This window comes from Branchiostoma floridae, chromosome 13, assembly GCF_000003815.2.
Source record: "Branchiostoma floridae strain S238N-H82 chromosome 13, Bfl_VNyyK, whole genome shotgun sequence".
In the NCBI taxonomy this organism is placed as follows: domain Eukaryota; kingdom Metazoa; phylum Chordata; class Leptocardii; order Amphioxiformes; family Branchiostomatidae; genus Branchiostoma; species Branchiostoma floridae.
Genome location: NC_049991.1, coordinates 18,277,392 through 18,300,758, shown reverse-complemented (window position 1 = coordinate 18,300,758; position 23,367 = coordinate 18,277,392). Strand labels below are relative to the sequence as shown.

General features: G+C 41.5%; 1 protein-coding gene across 1 annotated transcript; it reads right to left on the bottom strand.

Moving 5' to 3' along the window:
• Nucleotides 1-10,883: 10,883 nt before the first annotated feature.
• LOC118428591 lies at nucleotides 10,884-21,981 on the bottom strand. The gene is made up of 14 exons (XM_035838691.1): nucleotides 21,966-21,981; nucleotides 21,692-21,811; nucleotides 21,404-21,523; nucleotides 19,611-19,856; nucleotides 19,240-19,362; nucleotides 19,006-19,131; nucleotides 18,689-18,811; nucleotides 18,236-18,409; nucleotides 17,719-17,910; nucleotides 16,140-17,521; nucleotides 15,757-15,898; nucleotides 15,122-15,214; nucleotides 12,020-14,509; nucleotides 10,884-11,674 (listed from the first exon to the last, which is right to left on the bottom strand). Exons 1-14 carry the CDS (start codon nucleotides 21,979-21,981, stop codon nucleotides 10,884-10,886), a joined length of 6,138 nt encoding a protein of 2,045 aa, XP_035694584.1.
• Between the last annotated feature and the right edge of the window lie 1,386 nt (nucleotides 21,982-23,367).

Below are 23,367 nucleotides of genomic sequence, written 5' to 3'. Positions count from 1 at the left end.
TACATATACATTTCCTATTTTTTTTTAGAAAGAAAAAGAATTTTAACAATAATGTTGGTAGCGGCGAATCACTGCAGTCACTGGTTACTGCGTACAGGCGGCTCGTGCTGCTAAGTACACGAACTGTACCAAACTGTCACACTATCATACACATAAGAAATAAAGCTTCACAAAACACTACAAATGTGGGTCTTCAAAGGTTTGTTCAGTAGGAAACCTACAATAGAAAATAACATAAGCATCGCCGCTGTTGTTTTCCCGCGGGTGTGATCGTAGAGGTAACCCTGAGCTGCTGCCGCGCCGCGTGCCTGCAAAGCTGGTGTGTTACGCCGAAGGGCGGTTATACCGGCTATATAGATACAGAAACGAGCGAACGCTCCAAAGATTTGTTACACTATAACATGTGATTCGTACCATATATGAAAATGAAACTTTATCAAGAGATACCGAAGACATTTTCCGAGTTTTTTTATCATAGGGACGTCGTTAGTCGGGTACCGCCGCCGCACTCAGTACATTCAGTCCATCTCCTGTGAAAACATCGCAGGATGGTGGCTAGATAAGCTCTCTTTACGTGAGACGAGAAGTACACACAACCACATTTTGACTATCAAAAGCTTAAAGAAGAGTAATATATCATAGAATTAAATTCTTATTGCTGTTAACTTAATTTATCACCGTCCGAAGAGAACCGAATACAAAAACGCGTCAAGTTAGGACACATTGTCTGGCGTGGCACAAAGTCTTCAGTTACATTCACGAAAACGTCTCACTGCGTTTGCCACTTGTAACGCGGAGTGTGAAGGGCTCTTTCCAGTAGATGAATGTATTAAAAATCCAGTCATCAAAACTTCACCACTCTCTGGCAACTAGCGATGGAGCACCGTGAGATAGCAAGCGAATAAAGCGTGTCGTCTTCTGGCGCACCGCCCGTCCCCCTTCCTCGTTATATTTGAACGAAAACGCATGGCGAATGTTGCACAGAACTGTTTGGGAAACTTTCAAAACAAAATCGGCGTCAAATATTCGTAGAATTAGAGGGGGGGGGGCAAAATTGCCAACGGATTTGTCTTGTGAAGGGCAGCGGGGCGAAAGATTTTGTTTGGACGCTCGGGATGAAACCACAGGAGGCGGGGGAGAAATTACTGGGACACCTGTCTTTTCTGGACATCCTGGGATGGAAGAAGGGGTTTTGAGGTCCTCCCCTTGTAACTGATCTGAACTACTTATCGCATGACCACAAAATTCACGTAACATTACATAGAAAATTATTTCTTGAAATCATGACGAAATGTGACGCCCTTTATGCAATTCCCTTGGCTGGACCCGTGTAAAAAGTATTCTCGTGAAACTAGAAAGCATACAACAAATTTTTAATAAAAGGGTATCTAACAGACTGCTAACGTCTGCAAAGACTTATTATTTGTCCAGAGAAATGGCATAAAATGATGACATATATTTTTAAGGTATAGGCTGAAATCCACCATCTTGACTTTCAAAAATACATGCTGAAGCAAATAACCCCAAAACACAATAAAAATTGTTACTAAGAAGGACCATTTGATTTGATCAATTTGTTCAAAATGAATCTTACAATGTAGTGAAGAAATTCAAGGTACAATATCGTTGTTATACCTGAGCTAATGATATAACAATGACTTTCTGTAAACAAGTAGAATGACTGAAAGTAGAAAAGGCCCATCATACTAGCTTTTGACCAATGACGTCATCTAATTAGAATAATATGTATGAATACAGAATCCCGAAATTTGCAATAAATTACATTACGAGATTAATGTAAGAAGATAGGTGTGGTTAGCAAGCAAGAAAATCTGAACTGTATACATTGTCGAAACCGAAATGAGCGAATTATGTAGAATGAGCCCGTTATAAGCCTGTTGCCATGGTAACATGGACATTCATGAACCTGCATAAATATTATGAACTTGTTGCCCAGCAAATTAGGAATACTCTCCAAAGCATATTGAAATTCCAGTCTCAAATAAAAGAATAAAATTCATCATCACGCTCAAATGTGCAATAAACGTTGAACTCCGCCAACATACCTGTTCGTGTCACATATACTGTAGTTGTGCTACTTCCACCGCAGAAAAACAAGCACGTGATCAATGCTCCACCAATGACTCCCGCAACTATTCCCCAAAACCTCTTAGATCGATGATGGGCTATTGCAGTTGTGTGAGCTTTGATGTTGACATCAGCTGAAAGTGTAAAAAGACAATGTCATACAGGTCAGCATGTGCTCAATAGTATTCTCAAATTCTACTAACGAATTCAAAGATTTGCATAAAAGAACCTAAATGCTATTACATCTATTAGTGTAAATGACAATTTTGACCAAGTTAAGGACAATTGAACAAAAACGATGGTGTAAGCAACGCAAAGAAACCAGTATTTTCCACCGACACATTGCCAGACGAATTTTTGCTAAGTTTTCCACATTTCAACTGGGCTTGGAAGTAAGTTTCCCAATCTACCACGAGGATCATAAAACATGCAAATTAGATGATTTCCATAGTTACTGATAATTGCAGCAATATGGGGGCGTTATTTTTTCTGTAAAATCCGTGTACGCAAAACATTTTATTGACGTCAGTCTGTTGGTCTTCCTTTGCAGCCAAACGTCAATGGCCTCTTCAGAGCAGCATTTGTCTCAAATAGCACGTTTTCTCTACGCCTTACATGCCTTTTATAGTAGACACTTACCAGTTAAGCATTCTATTTCGTATCCACTCCATTGTCCGTCTTGACATTCCCTCTCTACAGGCGAATCTCCGGTGCACTTGAAGAGACAGCTGGTTCCATCACCATACTGCGGACTCTTCAGCTCTTTCGCGTTGTACGGACGGCCTTCAGCATGTTTGCAGTTGGAAATTAGGCCACCCCGTGGGAATTTGGATGTGCAGTCTGAAAAGGGTGAAAGAATTCAATATCAATGCAACAGTTCACTTAATAACGAACACAGTCAGAAATAATTTATTTATCTATTTATTTATTGAGATTCTTCATGTACATAGACAAAGGAGGGTATGGCGGAACAGGTGTCAAATGACGCCTTTTCAATAATAGTACATATAAAGTCAATATAAGAACAAATAGCGCAAATCAACATGAAGTTCAAATCAGTTGAATGATACCATCCTCTTTTTTATTATCCATATCATATCATATCATTGGCTGTAAATTTCGTATGTAGCAATGTTTATCTTGATCTTTATGTTAATCATATTGACATACATACATTGAACAACTCTAAATTTGTATCATAAATAATAAGATCATACCGAAACACACGTCTTCATGATGCAAATGACGTACTGATTTACATATTTGGCTAACTCTGTTCACATATGTATAACTTCCAAATGCTATAAGTATGAAATTCGTCCCATTTACTGTGTGTGAGATTATCATATTTTCTCGTTCATTATGCAAATTCAGTCTTAAATTGCCTTATCTGTATCCATCAATGCTCCTCTCTTTCTCAGTTGTAATTTGTTTCAATAGCACTAGTACGGGACATATTCATCATTGACTACGGAAATTACATCCTAATTGCATCATTGTCCTATAATGTCAATCATAACTTAAGCTCTGTATGCATTTAACATTACCAGGATCCATCAACCCCTTCTTGGGTTATCTTTCAAACATTCCAGAAAAAAACATGCCGATTCAGCACAAGCTGCTAGGGGGGTACGAGTAGTGGTCTTGACACAGAAACATGCACACATAAAGCACACACACACACAAACACAAAGATACACACACACATACACATACACACACACGCACAAACACACACACAAACACACACACAAGCACACACACACAAACACACACACACACACACTCACACGCACAGACACACACAAAGCACACACACCCACAAGCACACACAAACGCACACAAGTCACACAAACACAGCACAAAAATACACACACACACACAACTGCACACACACACACACACGCACACACACATACTCAAACGCATACATAACCGTCTGTTGAAAGTAAAAACGCATTTCGCAGTGGACATATTTTCTTCGATCACGCAGAGCACTTTAGACAAATTATGCTCGTAGTCTTCTCGATCTACAGCTTAAACATATTTGATATTTTATGAAACACTTCTCTGGTATTCAACGGATCACGTGTCGTTGAAATAGAAAAATCTTGAGATTTATGCCAAAGATTTTGTGTTAAATCTTGAAATGTTTTGACTTGATCTCATGATGGTATGACATGATCTTGACATATTTTCACTCAGTCTTAAGATGTTTGAGAAAAATTGATGCTTCGCAAAAATCTTAAGATGTTTGGAAAGTTGCTTTAAAGGCACGTCTTGAGATGTTTTGAAAGCGTTTCGAAAAAAATCTTGAGATCATTCGCACAATCTTGAGACTTAATGAAACATTGTTCTGAAAATGATCAAAATTGTTTCTTAAGATATCAAGATTGTTTCGAAAGATCTCGAGATTTGCCACAAAATGTTGAGATTTTTCATGACATCTTTTTTTTAAAATTTACAACGAGGCGTGAAGACTCGGGGTTCATTACGATCCGTGTTGTAACAAAGAAGTTTTTCACAAAATACCGGATATGAACCATTATGCTGCATATGGTCAAAACAATCAGTTCAAAGTGATCTGCTCAGTCCAATGATGATATGCTCACAGGACAGAAAAATGTACTTGTATGCACTGATGTGTTAAATATGGTATTAAATTGTGACGAGAAAAAAAGAAGAACATAAACCTCATGATTCAAAAAGAGGAAGTAAAGTTTTGGACAAGAAATAACTGACCTGTTCCAGTTGCGTTGGGTATCAGCACCCCCAGAAGCACACAGAATAGTGCTAACTTCAACACGCCAATGTCTGCGTTGATCATCGTTACTTTTTCGTGGTTACGACATGTAGTTACACGCGGAAACTATACAGATCGGGGCATCAGTATGTCTTCTTGGCTAGGTAACTCGGTTCTGGCCAGGGCATGCGCAGGTGCACTAATCTTGTTTCAAGGTACCCTAAGCTGCACTGTGAGCGTATATCCCTATTGCCCATTGGCTGTCCCAAAATAACGTTTTTCTCTAATCGCGTTGGGAGGTTTCGTAGTAATGAGCCACCAAAACGCGCCTTATTTGTCCCTGATTTGGCACGCAGACGGCGTCTTTTTATGTGGACTGAAGGATATTTTGTTACTGTGTATCAAACTACATTTTCCTAGAATTTTAACGGCCCCACAATGCAGGCCTTTTGTTTACATGTCAAAATGTGACGTGTGAATGAGGAACTTACAGCGCGACCTGATACAAAACCAATGTTGATATTCCAAACTTTAGAACAATAATTAGAACAATGCACTCATTTTCTTACGGCCAATGTTTTGCCACTTTTTATCACTAAAGAGGAACTCACTAGCCAGGTTTTACTGCATAATCTAGTGCTCTTGAATTGTTCATTTGTCTCTCCGGTTGTCTTTCATTGGCATTATCAATTAAGTATAAGGTGCTTTCTCGTAGACGTGGGAAACGAAGACGATAAGGTGTACATGCTGTTTAACATTGTACCTTTGCGAAATACAACGGTTTGAATAAATTTTCATGCCCAAAAATGATAATCTCATTGAGGGATAACTTGATATGGCGAAATTACGTCACACCTGTGGCGCTGTCCCATTAGTACTCGGTGCAGCTTAGCCTTTAAACAAGACCCAAAACACATCTTTAGATATCAATCTTTCAAACTAAGAACGACACAGGTCTATCTCTATACTAATTGGAGTGACTTGTGTGTATGTTCTTGTATGTGTGTGCGTGTGTGCGTGTGTGCTTGCTTGTTGAAACATTTTGCATTGTGGCAGTTTGTGGAAAACAATGTGGATAGTGACACAAGGTGTGATTCGGATTCTAGAAAGTCACATCTAGTATAATATTATATATTGTTCAACAGGCATTCTTAAGGGGCTATGGGGAATAGAATTCGGCAAAAGTAGGGCGAATATTTAATCCACGATAAGGGGTTACATTCTCTAACTGCGCCGGCCAATGCTCTTAACGTGGCCAATTTTTTAGCAGAGTCTTACAGTTTACTGTAGAACATGTTGTATAGCTTGACCCCATTCGCAGCATCTGTAGCTTTGGACAGAAATTAAAAATATTTTCTTCTTAACTATTATCACCGCTGATGGATGTCTCCCCACCACTGTGGTTATGGGAATGAGTGACACAAACACACATACAGTTTACAGAAACTTTTTTCATGAATGACTTTGATCATAATTGGTTGTTGTTTAACATTTTCCCACGATCAAAGTGTTGTCCAGTTTTGCAGGAGGAATGAGGAACTTTCGTGTAAGGTGTCACCGTGAATGGTGCTGTGTGCAGAAATGATACTCGGTAGATAAAAACACGTTTGATGGTTTATTGTGACAAGGCGCCGATTACAGCAGTGAATGGGAACATAATTGTTTGTGTTTCACCTTGCTTTGTGGTGGCTGCCGTGGAGAAAAACACTTTTGTCTGTTGGTTGACGTTTGTTGTGAACATCAAGGCACCTTTAATGTTTTTAAAAGTGATGTCGCAATGGTGATGTTGACCGAAAGCATGTGCCTTGTTGTGATAAGCTCAGTGTGTATAACGCAAAGCACGTGCGTATGAGGAAGTTTCGCCTAAAGTTTCACCCACTATTGTGTGTCGCTGACGGTGAATATCCATCATACCTAGTACGTATACAGTAAGCGTAGACGCCAGATCTTGCCTAGAAAACTTAAGACGCAAGTAGAAAAAAGGGATGTGAAACTGCTACATTATGGTGTTCCATAGTTTTTTCTCAACACATTTGTTTTTGGTATCATAATAACATAGGTTAAAACATTCAAAGCACTATTACTCCTTGAATTTTATAGCTTATGATAACGGCTTTAACGGCTGACAGTTTGAGCCTTAAAACTATGTCTATACTTGAGAATATGAATAATGAAATAAGCCAGGTAACAATCATCCTCTGTACTTCTTCTTCTTTCGTGTACTGGTAATACCTTACGTTGACGTGGGCACAATTTAGCCACACCCGACCCCATTCATACAAGCAACGTTATTCGTATGCATGTTTTTCACCTACCCTAGTGGCAAATGTGTATTGCTGCCTAGATCATTGCCCCGGCTTTACACTCGACAAAAGTAGAGAGAACGGAATCTTGCATTGTTCTTAGATCAACATTTTGCAAACATGTTGTGGCAGGCTGGATCCAAGGAAAAGTGTTGGGGAGGGGTGTTGGGGCAGGTAAAAAAAAGGCAAACTGGGAATGCATCACCATCCTATAAACTTCAATACAGTGTGAAACGAGTGCCTGCCAATTCACATTAGTTTGTAAGGTCAGCACCCATGTAATACCATTACACAGAAAAGGTCTATGTCTCTTACTTTATTTAACATACCGAATAAGACTCACATCACAAACAAATTCAAAACACAGCAATATGAACATATAGTGAATACCACCTCAAAATACGTATATACACGTTTGATACGAGGACCTTGCGTCTTGTGTACTTTTATGTCAGGTCACGGATCGATGTATGCTTTCCTTGTCGAAAATAAACATTATGGTTACGCAAGTCAATGTATGAAGTACACAAAAATACATAACACTGAATTCCAAATGCCAGTTGCCTGCAATTTTAAGGGTAATCTAACTTGCAAAAGAATACTGTACAATTCTACATGACATTCTACCGGCTTGCTCGTCGCATGAGGTAAAGCTTTTTAGCTATCACCAGGACCAACGTAGCCAAGACTCCTGAAACAAATAAAGAAACCATGGTAAAAATATCGTTTTGGTAAGGGTAAGTAGTTACAAGTATGGTGTACCTGGCATATATGAATGAATGCATGTAATAATAAAGATACTTGGTATGTACCTCAACTCATTTGCAATCTAACGTAGAATCATTCCATTATAGTTGTAAGAATGTGATTTAAACGTATAGTAGGTAATTTGATACAAAAACTAATTATAAAAGGTCTGACTTCTTTGGATTGGTTATATATCCTTTTGATAGCAAATCATTTTGCTAATTAAACACACTCATTCATTAGTAGCAAATGATTGTTTTGTTGTTGCCTGTAATTAAACATGTGTTTTGGTTTTACTCACCAATGCCAATCCCACAGCTCAATACAATGATGATGATTACTCTTTGAACTGCCCGACCCTTGTGCTGAAGGGTGCTGCTCGGTATTTCTGCACATTGATCGGGATGAAAAAGCACAATGTCACAATACTGTGTGATATGTACAACCAATATGCATGTTTTATGTGTTTAGTACATTTTTTTTATGATTACAATGCAATGATATGGGTCTTGAACTAAAGGAGTAAAGAAAAACGAAAAGAAATATTAAGACAAAACAGACTTGCAAATTTATGTAGCAGGAAAGTTGTAACATTATTAAACATTTCGGAATGACAGAATATTCTGCAATGGCTCGTAATGCAAACTCACCTGTACACTGCGTTAAACCTTCGGTTGTTGCCTCTGTCCCGTTTGGACACAGCAGGCACCCTTTCATCCCTTCCTGGTGTTGGTAGGTTCCATTTGAACACGGGGTGCAGGGGTGAAGGCCTGTATCTGAGTATGTGCCTGGTCTACAGCTCACTGTAGGATGGTAAATGTTATCTTGAGCAGGAATCAACTGTACGTAGTTGAATATGAAAACTTTTTCCTTGAAGCTTTTTCCCCTGTTCCATTTATTTATCAAATGTATACAACGTATGCTCTTTTATTCTTGCAACGACTACTGGTGAAAGAAATACATTTGCTACATCTACTACAGGAAACCATGTAGGATTTACTGTGAACAAAGAAGAGGAAATAGTCGACTATTGTGGCTGACTCATAAAAAATCAGTTTTGATCATCTAAAATACAAAATTGAATAAGATAAGAGCTTGTAACACGTACTTCCACAATCTGAGGAGGACGTGGCTCCAACGCTAGCTGTTGTCAGACCAAACGGACATTTAAGACACTTCCTCATCTCTTCCCTGGGGTTCCGGATCTGCGGCAGGTAGTACCCTTTCGGACATGGAGAGCACTCTCCCTCATCAGACGCGCTGCTCGCGAAGAAGTAAAACCCCGCATGGCAAGGCTCTGGGGACGTGGAAAGTTTATTTTTGTCAAAGTATCAGCAAACAAATGTCTAAAAGAAAACGCAGTAAGTCAGGTAGTCAAGGGATTCGTGTTACCGCTATAGGACCTGGACCATATGATAATAAGGACCTAACTGTAAAAATGAATGATAGATCGCACTGGAAGCAGACCTTTGTTAATGCTACAACTCGATAAGATTATGACTTTGTATGTATGTATGCTATAAGAACTCAGCTCATAGATAGACATATACCTCTGCATTGTTCAGATGAAGTAGAGCCTCCACTACTTGTCGTTAACGAGACGCCACAGTCCACGCAGTCTAAATGTCCAGTGTTGTTTTGAAATGATCCTTTGGGGCAAGGAGTACACGGCTCGAACCCAGTCTCGGAGAAATGACCCTCCTTGCATTTAACTGCAGAAAAACAACATGTACAGGTGCTATATCTTACGCGATTGACCACACTTTGCATGATGTACAAAATTACCAAAAGACTGGCGGACGTACCGACTGATAAGTTTCTAATACCAGCCCAAAAAACAACAAGAAACAGTCATGCCTTCAAGTACCAGAGTTACCAACCTAGGATTGATGTGTTGAAAAATTCGTACTTTCTCAGAACTATCGTTAAGTGGAATTAGTTATCATCAAGCACAGCAGGGGCATTTTCTCTGGATAATTTTAAAGAACGCTTGCAGATGTGTCGTTCAGTGTAATATACCCAGCTGCTGCCGCGCCGCGTGCCTACGAAGCTGGTGTGATACGCCGACGGGCGGTTATACCGGCTATATAGATACAGATACAGACCAGGAATCAAGCCTGAAAGGAGATTGGTAGTAATACAAATCCCACAATCATCAATCACTTACTCTCACAGGTCTCCGGCGACGTCGCGCCCTGGTGACGCGTACCCTGTCCTGGTGGACACGCGGTGCAGAAGGTCTGTTCCCAGTTCTCCTGGTAGGTGTTTTCTGGACAGGAGGTGCAGTTCTGGCTCTTGAGACCATTTTCAGAAAAACTTCCGGGTTGGCAGGGCTCTGCGAAAATATGTTAAAGTGAAATGAATGATAATGTCCGACGATGCAAAAAATTCCAGGTGAGCTCTGTATTTTGTTTTGAAAACACGTTTTTTATTAGTAATATTCATTGGTTATTATAATGGCAAAGTTATAATGTTTTAAGGTCCATCATTTTTGCAGATGAGGGCTTTTAAAAGAAGTGATGCAGGAAAATCTAATTTTGAAAAGTGAACACAAAATAAACGCGAAGATTATCTATTGGTACCGTAGCACATCGTAGAATCTCTTGTCCCCGATGAATACGTCGTGGTTCCCTCTGGACATGGATCACAGTAATCCCGGCCTTGTTGTTCCTGATAGAATCCCTTCGAACATGGCCTGCACGTAGATGCCCAGAAGAGATCACTGGGAGGCCTGTACTTTCCTGGTGGGCAGTTTACTGTGTGGAATAGTGTGATTAAATTATATACATGTTAGTGCAGCGACAGAATCTCAAACTGCGTCCCAGTAGTATATAGTATGGCTAAACATGTAATAGTCTTAATCAGTACAATAAAAGAGGCACACATTCATATGAGTGAGTGAATAAGTGAGTACGTGATTGAATGAATGAATGTTTTTACTGACAAAGGCATAGGCTAAATCTTTGGCAATTTGTGAGAACAAAATTGTGACTATTTTGATACTACTCACCGCAAATATATCCGTTTTCGTCCAGCCCTTGTCCAGGCGGACACAGGAATTCGGTATGGACGACCTCGAACACGTCAGGGTCAAATGTTACATTCTGACCACCATACACTGCGCTAAGATTCTCTTCCTTTGTCGTCTGTTCGAGTTCAGATATCTTACTTTGGAATTCATCTAGTTCGTTTGTCATTTGCTTTGCGTAATGAGGGTACACGCGAGGATAATCTGTTCCATTGGTCAAGTTCTTGCCAGTTAATGTGACCTGAAGACGTGTGTAGCCTTTGTTAGCAACGTCTTGGATTAGAAACAGTTCTGAAACGCTGCCGAGACCGGTTATGTCCTCAAGAACGCTCACGATACTGTCAAAATCCATGCCATGCCCAGCGTTTACATCTGGCGTGGAGATAATGTTTACTTCTGGTGGAACGGTAGGCATGCTTGCGGTCGATCCAATTTGTGCAACAATAGATGGTATTTGTGTTGAAAAGGAGAGGTCTTCGCGTTTGACCCGTGGCAGCCGCATATCGTTGCTCTCTTTGTGTTCAGTGACCTGAAAGGTTATGTTCACAGTAGGCACCGCCACTGTGATATCAAGTATCATTAGAAAGGCCGCTTCACTCATAGTTTGTCCGTGTTCGTTTTCCGCCCTGCAGGCGTACCATCCTTCGTCTTGCCACGTTGGGTGGAGTATCAGAATATACCCTGATGCTGTCCCGTTGTTGAGCTGAACCCAATCTGACGATGTGTCTCTTCGAAAGAACCAGCGAGTCAAAGGTGTTGGTGTGCCTGTTGGCACAAAGTGATACCGTTCCTTATTCATTCCTATTTGTCCGATACAATAACAGTGCTTGCAACCTTAAAAGTCAATAGATCTCTAAGCTACAAAAATGGTCAGAATGTTGAAGAAAAACAATTTTGATTAAAAACCTGTACCCTTAGCTACTAAGTGTAAGACAATGTATATTTAATGAGCTAAGATATTTTAGACAGTCACTGTTTTTCTGTGGAGAAAAAAGGCATTTGCGGATGCCAATGTTGTGGCTTGTGTGTGTGGCAATACAGGTCTATATTCACTCATAAATGCATCACACATGGCATCAATGTTTCAAATATATCACAAATGGAACTTACCTGTTGCACTGCAGTTCATTGTGGTTCCTACTTCACTTCCCAGAGCGAGTTCCTGAGACACCGGGTGCTGGGTGATCTGTGGTTTAGATGTGACGATCACTTGAATAGGCAGACTTGATGATGAGCCAAACCTGTTAGAGGCACTGCATGCATATTCTCCTTCAGCGTCTTCATGTACGTGTTCCAGCATCAGCACCGCGGAGTGACCAACTTTTGTTTTACTGTCTTTGATCCATTCATATTTGGGGTCAGGGACACCGGTGACGTTGCATTCAAGCATCAGGTCATGGCCCTTCAGCACTTCGTTTGTCAGCGGTGGTTGATGTTGAATAGTTGGGGCAGTGCCACAGAGCCAGTGTTCAACGCGTGTGGTGTTGATACAGGCCATAAGATTCTGTAGATTCATGTAGATGCCACTTCTGTTCAAACTGGTCTCGTTCAATAACAATACGAGGCTATCCTTAACCTCCAGAATAGTGCCCTCAAGCGCAATGACTTCGGTTTCTTGTGTTGGGTACAGAAGATTGTAGTAGTCCTCTATAACCTGAAGTATGCAGTCGCGGAAGCCAAAACAGACGTCGAAGTAGGAGGCATTGTGAGTTATCTCTTCGTATGAAACGTACAGACGGTTCTCTGCCACAGTCCCCGTTGATGAGTCCTCATTGTTTCTGTTAAGCAGGGAAATTGTCTCGATCAAGTTGAGAGTTGCGTGTGCCTCATCACTGATGTTTTCCATGTCTTTGATAGGGTCAATTGTTATGTTGAAATAATCGACCAGAATTGTTTTGTTGTATGCACTCTCCGGCGGTCCCTTATTTGAGATGAGGTTCTGTTTCAGTGCCAGCAGGTGCTGTTCGGATTCCCTGAACAAGCGTTTCATGCGAAGCTGTTCGCTCTCAAAGTCCTGAATCAGGGTGAATATTTCAGTGACGTAAGTAGAGATTTCATGAAATACGTGACACGAGCCAGTGGTTTCTTCTGTCGTAGAACGCTTTCTTCTCCTTGCTTCATTTCCGGGAAACATAGAGAGGGCGTGGAGTGCAGCATCGATGTTACCGAAAATGGTCCTGCCTATTTTCTTTACTCCAACAGTCAGAGATGTATCGATGGAATCAAGGTCAAGAACGATTCCAACTTCTTGCAGAAGAGAATCATGTTGAACAACTACCTTTAAGGGTATGATTCTGGAGTTGTTGCTTGTCAGCATCATCGCTAAGGACACGTTCACTATCTGCAGACCTGTCATAAATGTACCGTCAAATAGGCTGCGGAGTTTAAACGAGTCACTTAATGTGTTCTTTACGGACTCCAGCGTTAGCTTCGCTTCATGTAGAGACAAGAGATAACGCTCGGATAGTGCCTCTCGTTCTTTGGCATATAGGCGCTGTGCATCTAATTGCACACGCAGACTTTCAAGGTTTATTTCATTTGTGGTTCGACGTGATCTTGCAGACTGTAACTGTGCAAGTTTTGCCGTCACATCTCCCCAGGATTGTTCATAGCGTGAAAATATCGTGTTTCGCACTGACCTACAGACATCGTTCTCACTGAGGCATGTTGGATCTTGTGTTACCGTCCAGTCCGGGACCTCTTTACAGCATTTTGTCTGAACGTATCCCGTTTCCATGTCATAGCATGTCTTACAGCATTCCGCTTCGTCATAGTAGGTGACGGCCTTGTCACATTTCTCACTGCAGGCGTATATGTTAGTTTTGGCGGTACATTTCCATATGGTACCATAACTACACCCACCGATTCCCCAAAAACTGCATCGAGAATAGTGTGTCCCTGTACACGTTTCGCTCCAATCAAAACATGTCGTTTGATACTCGTACCGTTCGATCACTCGGCGAGTATTGTAGCATGGTGTGCAACATTCCGTGGGTATCTTGCGAGATAATGGTTTTGTACATGAACTGCACTTGATGCCCGGTGTCTGTATAGCAGGGCAGATTTGCAGTTCACACAGAGCGTCGAGTGCGTTCAGGTGGTCTTCTATGTCACTGCTCCCACTCTCAAAATCGCGCTCTAGTTCCTCTAGTGTGTTCTCACTGTCTTGTAATTCGGCCAAAGCTGTGGCATACTGCTCTTCGATGCTTTGAAGGCGTTGGTTCGAATTGTCAAGTTCTGCATTCACCTCGGAAAAGAGTTGTTCAAGATTTTCGACCGACTTCTGTGCTAGTTTATAGCGGGTGACCGACTTATCCAAAATTTCCGAGAGATAGGATTCCAGCCGATCTTCCACATGACGGGGAAGGCCATCTGCGTCGTGAAGAAACGAGGCTGTGATATTCCACCGTAAGGCTCTTCCCGTGTCGCAATGTCCAGCTAAGTGGATGGGAAACTGGTCAACGAAAACATCCCCCTGCACGTGAGCAATTTTGTTGTCGGTCCAAAGTGTCAGCTTCTTCTTTTCCCCAAAGATCTGAAAATCTACTTTTGCATTTGTGGATATTGTTTCGTCGGCTAGTGTCCATGTCACTTTGCTACCTTCAGGGAATCTCAGATACTGATCAAAAGACCAACTTTTGGTGGGCGAAATGATGCCTCCGACTGTCCACGAATTTTCTTCCTTTGTGACTAGCTCCACGTCTGAATCGCCAAAACAAAGACTCTGTTGACAGACCGTAGTACGAAATGTTAAGCCAAACTCTGTGATCTGTGCTTGCGAAGTTTCGTTCAGGATGATTTGTATGATTTTGTCATGAGAATGTGAAAACTCTGACAACAAATCTTGGACTGCACTTACTCTGTCAGTATGTCTGCTATCACTGAGTGTCTCGGCTGTTTCAATCAACATTCTGGAAAGTGGCCAATATTCCGTCTGCAGTGCCGTGAATGCGTCAATGATCTCCATTGTATTGTTGGCAAAGTTGACTGCACGAAGACAGTTCTCAGTAATTTCTCGGTATGTTGTGAGTTTCTTTTGCAAGTCGATGATTTGATCCGTGGGTATTCTCCCTACCATAGTTGATGACAAGTGGAGGACCCGACTAGCAGTCTCATTAAGACTTTGCAGCGCATTCAGTAGCAAAGGATTTTTGCTGACGGGTTGGCTATTGCGCGCCAGTTTTATGTAGCCCATGATTTTTGTGTTGTCACTTATGGCAAAGACGGTGTTCAGCACAGTGTCAGCAAATGGGCTTTGACTGGTCATCCGATTGAACTGAATCTTGACAATGCTGTTGTCGGCACCTGCAAGTATGTTACGTATATTAAACATTGTCTTTAACTGTGGAAACTTTGGAGGAAAAGCATGGTGCATTTACGCCTGTCTTGTCTCTTAAACCTAACTTAATGCATGGTTGTTACTATCATCAAGTGATGAGTAAAAGAAATGTTCGCCAATTGCAGTATCTTTGATTAAAGCCGTAACCAGGCAAAGAGAGTAAATAGAGAAACATGGAAAGTGTAATTTGTATATCATTATGTTTTAAGGCGTTGGCATATTCCTTCAATCATTGATAACTGTGGTAAGAAAAAGAAATGAAGCGCCTTGATGTGAGTTAGTAGAAACATTGGTGTGTCAGATAATTACAGTGCGATATCTTGGGCCACCGAAAAAAACAGCAACCAGTAGCCCCGTGAATTCATGCATTGACAATTTAGTGGCGCGTGACCCTCTATCTAAAGTAAACATTTGTAATATCAAGTGTTACAGCATACAATGCGTCAGGAGATATGTTTGCATGTAGGTAACGCCGTACCGTCCCAAATAAAATACACGTTTAACGTACCCTCTGTAGAAATGTAGAGCCATGTTTCTTCATTCGGGAAGCTGAATTTCATCGTCGTTTCCCCGTAGTCCAGTCCAAGCGTCATTGACATGTGTGGTTTTCCTGTAGCCAGAAGTCCTCTGGAGAGGAAATGGCTGAAGACCTGCAAAAGAGAGTACAAAGACATGAATCTCTATAATCAAACCATTGCACCATAGATTACCATGGCTATATCTATTACTTGTGACGATAGATATTGTAATATCACAGATATTCGATTAGAATACATATTCCGATATCTGTACAAAGTCCCACATCATTTCCTGCTGCTTGAACCTTCTGAAAAGGGATGGAACGTCTAAGTGTAAGAATGGTCATATAGAATTCAGCCCCAGCAAATTTACCTTTTCCATGCCTGTTGACTGGATGAACAAACTTCCGTCCACATGTACGTTGGCTGTTGCTATCATGTTCGCTGATGCCACAGTAAATTGGAAGCTGGAATCTAACCAGATGTCCCCTGATACAGACTTCTGATGAGATGTTCCTTGGTCATCCCAGAAGACCGCGTCAAATTCAGGATTGTACAGACTAGACGAGGGTGACATGCCAAATCCTCTCAGGGAAAAGTCCCATTCAGACAGACCAAGTTTCTCAGAAAGCACTCGGATGACGCCATCTCCACTGGAGAATGGGAAGGTGATCGCAAAGGACTTGGAGCAAAGGTCGACGACGAGACAAATGTTACCATCGACAACGGTCGTTGTCTTAAGCTCTCCAAGAACATTAAAGGTGACGTTTGAAGAGATACGCAGTACATGGACAAGACTATCAGATGGGAAAGGGAGGTTTCCACAAGATGCTTCGTCAATGGAATAAACAGTGGCCAGATGAGAGAAGCCACTCATCAGCCACTGCTGTGGCTCTGTACTGGAACCAAGGCGAACCCAGCCTGGAAGGAGACTGTTCACGGATTTTACATATGAATTAAAGAAAGCGGACGCTTCTGTAAGTGTTTTCAGAAGTGCAGCCGGGAATTGTGAATCCAGACATACGCCTGAACCATCATCCGTGGAATGGTTGTCCATGTATGTGAAGAAAGCTTCTTTCAGAGGCAATGAAGTAATTTTTGTATCCGTTTTAATCGTAGTGCCAGTCAGTGAAAACGGCAGTGTGATATTATTGGTTTGCAAATGTATGAGGCCGGTGGAAAAGCTAAGGAAGACGTTCACGGGATCTTCATGCCAAGGGGATGTGGACAGCAAGCTAACATTTTCACAGGGAGCGTTTACCAGATCCAACACGTTACATCCCGCAGGAAGGAGGTTGTCATCGCCAGCTGCGTATCGTTGAGGCAGCCTGGGTCCGAATGGGTGATTTCGATTGTTCACTGATAAAAGCGCGACGTCTGGTACCTCAAACTCTGCTGCACTTTCACCTGAAATGCTGTACTCTATCGGTATCAAGCCAGACACCCTTCCCATCACCCTGACTTCAGCTGCAGAATCTGGATACGAAAAGACTATTGTCGATGGCTCGAACTCCAAACCATTTCCATACAGAGAGAGGACCAGTTCTTTCGTTGGGTTTGCAAGGATCTCAAACGCTTCAGACCATTCGTACCGGTACAAAATTGGGTACCCCTTTTCGGGAAATGTTATGAAACCGGTTTGACATCTGTCACCCTTGTAGCCAGTGCCTGTACAATCACATGAATATTGAACGGAGTCTAGCGGGGTGCATCGTCCTCCGTGGAGACATGGGTTTGGTTCACAGGCTGTGATAACTATCCAGAAGTATAATGCACACATGTTTTAACAATGACAAGTGAATATTGAATTTTATCAGAAAAGGTACTTGCAATATGGATTTTAAGTGCATTATGCTGCTATACATAACATCGTATCAACAACTACATGTCTTGATGGTTACAACGAATACTGTACATTTGCATTATTGGTAGATATTATCTATTGAGCTCACGTGAACAGTTGAAGGGGTTGTCGCTCCATCCCACCCCACTGTCTTGTAGTACGCAGTCTTTGTAAGCGTCAGTGCCGTCGGACTGGTAGTAGCCGGCATTGCATCCCATCGTGCATCGCGAGGTGTACTCCCTCCGGCAAGGCATCCTGATGTAACCGTTCTCAGGAGGCTGTAGTCTGTCGCACAACTTGGCTGACGGAAAAAAATGACTTACTTTAAGAAAATTGCTCCCTGATGTTTTGGCATCATTTATCCATAGTGAAATGTTCACTCACTGACTGACTGACTGACTGACTGACTGACTGACTGACTGACTGACTGACTGACTGACTGACTGACTCACTGACTCACTGACTGACTCACTCACTCACTCTCACAGAGAGAGAGAGAGAGAGAGAAACACACAAACACACACACACACACACAAGTACACATATGCATGTATGTCTTGCTGCTTGACCTGGTTAGATGTTTGTTTTGTAATGAGATAGCTGGATTGAAGGTCTATACTACTTACGTGGGCACTGCGGCTGCTCCCCTGACCATTGTGCGGAAGGTAGGCAATGTCGTTCCATCGACCCGGTCATGTAGTATCCGGGATGGCACTCAAACGAACACGTCTCGTTTGTGACAAAACCGGTGCAGACTCGCCCGCCATTCTGCGGAATTCCGATGTCCACGCATGGGTTGCCTAATGGAAAAATGTATTTTGCGTATAAGCTAGGCGTATATTTAACAGGACTAGATACACATTCGAGGGGTCGAGGAGGAAGAGAATGTTAAATATCATGGGAGAACCATGATATTTAACATAAAAGGCGACCAATTTGACTCTTCACAAGTTGTGAACTGACATTTCAGTCAGGTCGCTAGCTTTTCAGTAGGTTAACTGACAATGGGAGTAAACATTGGATTATTAATCATCTGCATTTCCTTCAGTACAATTCTATACGTTGAAAAAAGTCCTGACCTAGACATGTGTGCTGGTCCCATGCGAGGTGCCATCCGCTGTGACAGCCACAGTAGTAACTGCCGACGGAGTTGAAGCAGGTGTGTTCGCACCCTGACGACTGCTCACTGCACTCGTCGATATCTTTGTAAATGAAAGTTGTTTGATGACAGAAACATAAGAAAAATACCATTAACATCTACCCGCTCGTTTCTAATGATAAGGAGAAATGTGAATCATGTAATATGACAAACGAATGTAGCATGTCAGTCAAAAAGCTTCTATAGGTTACATGCTGCAGATTGGAGATCCTGTCGTTTACAGCGTGGTGCGCTTACCGTTACATGCTCGACCATCTGTCCCCAGTCGGTATCCCACATGACAGGAACAGGTGTAGCTTCCCACCTCGTTGTGGCAGTTTTGTGCGCATGCATGGAAACCACCTGGCTCGCATTCATTTATGTCTGTAGAGAAAAGTGAGGGTTTTTGTAGCTCTCTCAGAAAGTGTCAACTGTAAAAGCATCAGTGTATACGTAGTATGATAACGCAATGGAATGCATTCAATTTGATACCTTGGCACAGGCGTCCGTCAGACATCAAAGAGTAGCCGGGTCGGCAGGAACAGACGAAGCTGCCCCTGGTGTTGGTACAGATGTGGTCACAGCCATGGATGTCCTCTTCACATTCGTCGATGTCTGTTGAGGAATACAACATACATAGCTGTCATCAAAGCACAATAGTTTCTTCTGAGATCTTCTAAGCTGGCAATCTCTTGGCAGTCTCTCCACAATCTGCCATGATCAATATCAACGGCAAGGGTACCTCTTAGCATACGATTCTGTCTAATATACATTTCGCTGTGCCAGTACTGTGAGCCCAGATTTACCATTACTTTTCTTAAACGGAAAAAAAAAATTAATAAATTTCTAAAAGGTACATTTACCGTCACAGGAATGATCGTTCGAGTTCAGGCGAAATCCGATGTCGCAGTCACAACTGTAGCTCCCGGCACTGTTTCTACAGGTGTGCTCACAGCCTCCGTTGTCAGAGGAACATTCGTCTATGTCCCTGCAGGAGTGCCTGTCGGACTGTAGTGAGTACCCAGGTCTACAGCGGCACGTGTAGCTGCCCACCGTGTTGTCACAGATGTGGGAGCATCCGTCGGTATTCCTCGAGCACTCATCAATATCTATACACATAAGATACATTGTGTAACACAGGGCCTGGGAGTACCAGTGACGGTACGCACATCGAGTCAGAAGCACACAATTGCAGGTGATATGAAAACAAAATGTTATTAGGACAGGCGACAGGACAGGTGGAAGTCAGTGTAGAATGGCAATATATACGGTTGCAACATTCCACCACACCACCACCCCAATATGTACACATGTACATCGCTTGTTATATAGCATGCAATGTAATCTAACAGAATGCGGAATTATTAAGAGCGTGCACGTGGTGTATGATTATAACAACGTCATTTTTCCTCAAATTTATAACCTTCCGTGTAATACTGTAAATGCATTTAAATTCGCGGGGATTTAATTTCGCGGTACCGGGAAAAGGGACTTTTCGCGGTGGATTTAAATTCGCGGTAGCACCATAGACTGCAGTCTATGAATGCTATGAATTTATTACTTTAATTGGGGTGCGTACTTTATTCGAGAATATACGGTAGTTTTTTTTGAGGCCATCAGCTTAATATAACAGTTCTTGGATGTAATCTCCAAGTAGAAAGCCACTAAACTCTAAACGTTTCTTAGATCTTGGAAACAAGACGAGAGTCTGTACAGTATAAGGACTATACAGATCTTCTGAGGAATTTAGTTTAACCATCAGATAACTATGAAGGTTTTCAAATGTAATCTCCAGGTAGACAGGCTATACTCAACTTTTCTCGGATATTAAAAACAAGGCAAGAGTCTACAGTATAAGGACTATACAAATCTACTGAGGAGTTAAGTTTAATCATAAGATAACTAAAACGGTTCTTGGATGTAATCTCTAAGGTATAAACTTTAAGGCAAAACTCTCTAACATTTCTCAGGACTTGGAAAAAAGAAGAAAGTCTGTACAGTATAAGGACTATACAAATCTTCTGAGGCCTTTAGTTTAACCATCAGTTAGCCTGTGTTTACACAAGCTCTCACCGGCTGGGCTTAATGACCCCCTCCTCCCTCCTAGGGCGGCGGCAATCGTAGGGCCGGCCGCTAGGGGCACGATTTTAGTCAGGCTAACCATCAGTAATCTCCAGGTAGAATGGCAGAACTACAAGATGGATCTTCTGAGGAGTTTAGTATGACCAGTGGCTTAAAGTTTGTTTTCAATATCGTCCATTCACAATTAAGCTTGGAGATTATTTACGTGCACTAGTTTTTACTGAGATGGTCATTAAAACATCGACCATGATTTTATGTTTTGGTTTTCAATGACGAATCTTGTTATATCAATCTATGAATGCAGTCTATGCATAAAAGAAAAATGTTCGCGGTGGTTTTAAGTTCGCGGTGAAGTGGTCACCGCGAAAACCGCGAACATTAATCCACCGCGAACATTTCCGCATTTACAGTATATGTGATATTAAGATTAGGTGGTATTCCTACCTGTTAGCATAGCATAGCTATATGCAACATTTGGTGTCAAAATATTCCAATGATAAATTTCCCAAGTTTTCGGATTATATCATGTACCAAGGAACAAATAAGTTCAAATGGTTAAGGTCAGAAAACGTACCAATACATCTTGTGCTTCCATAGAAGGAATATCCGGTGTTGCACGTGCAGTAGAAGGATCCGGAAGTATCATGGCACTGATGATCACAGCCCCCGTTACCGCTGCTACATTCGTTTATATCTGCCGTGATAATGATTTAGCTTTAAAACACTTTAGAGAATGAGGTTCACTAATGACAAGTTTGCTTTCATCTCTATTTGGTGGGAATACATCAGTATAGCCTGGAACTTGAATCAAAGCATACAAAATGCATTGTCATATTTTTAGGTAACTAAGACAATAACTTACCAGTACACGACTGACTTCCTGACAGACGATAGCCTGTACGGCAGGTGCAGTAGTAGCTTCCATCTGTGTTTACACAGTTATGGCTGCAGCCTCCATTGTCGCTCGTACATTCGTTTGTATCTGGAAATCAGAAGGAAGAGAAAGCATGAGATTTCCACCTGTAAAAAAAGATCTATTTAACACCTTTAACTACAATAAATTTTCCAAACTACAGGTGCAACATGTCTTCTACATAACTGCAAATCAAAGTGACCAATAAACTTTTAGAATTTACCGTCAGTAGTAAACATTATTGCTAAACGACTTTGATTTCAGACAATGTAGGAAACACTGTTGTCCTTCACATTAGTCATAAAGCCAGACTGAGCAAAGCCTTCTTCGTCGAAACGTCTACTGAAAAATTAAGGAAGGTTGTGTAACGAAGAAGGCTTTGTTCAATTGATATATCAACCTGATGAAACTATTTACGGATAAACTTTACGTTCTAAGTTAAGACACATTACAACACATGTAAGGGATGAACCATCACCTGTGCCACAAGTAGAGCCCTGCCATCCCGTGCGACAGGAGCAGACACCTGGTGCTGTACACGCACCGTTGTAGCAGCCTCTGCTGCATACAGCTAGCAATATGTGATAACGTTAACATATACAATGTACGATAGTTAAAACATCTGTAGAAGGATATTACAAAGCATAACGCAACAACACCATGCACGTCAGCTAAAGGTACAAAACTACCATGAAATATATTGCGATATGTTAACCTCTGTTGGCAGAAATGAGTATACAGAGCAACTAGAAAATAATACAGTTAGTTGATCATGATGATAAACGTGAACAATACATTAATTAGCAAGGATGATTTAGTTATTTACTATACTACTACGAACCCAATAACGCTGGATCTAGAGTTAGCTTTTACTAGCTTTTGAATAGAGTAGACACTTATGATATTGTTTTTACACTGTTTGAATCTTTTGTGTTACCTGCAATTATCCCACGGGCAAGAATTTGCAATAAACTTTATTATACTATAGACCATACCTGTGTTACAGTTTGATCCAGTCCATCCGCGACAACAGAAATATCCTGTGTAGTAGGTGGTGTAATAGTCGGGTTTGTATCCAATTCTGTAAACATCCCTGGAAAAGTTGTTGTGTTGATTTTATTGATTTATTTCCAAAATGTCTATACAAGTTAGTACCTACTTCACATATGCGCCAGATAACCACTTTTAAAATGGCAGAATAGGTACATTTAGCTATCTACGTTTTCGTATAGCATTATAGTTCTGTGTATTGTTGACTTAGGGCGCGGTCAAATGCATCGTGCGGTCCTCGTGTGCTTTTGACGCCATGGTATATTCAAGCAGGCTGTGACAGAACTAACCACCGACATGGATCTACGACAATGTGTTGTGTAGCAAGACGGCTCAACTTTGTAGGATACGTCCATGGCTATCCCAAAAAATACCCTAGGTTAGCGATCGTACGACCGTCAGCTCTTAAAGGAATGATTCTTTGTGCGACAATGTGGCCTCAATGCTTGAGTATATCATGGACCAAAAGTAGGTTCACAAGTACATACATACATATACATATTGTTAATTTCCACCAACGGAGGTCATATATGACATACTTTTGAAACATGCCGAAATACGAAAAGTAAAGCTTT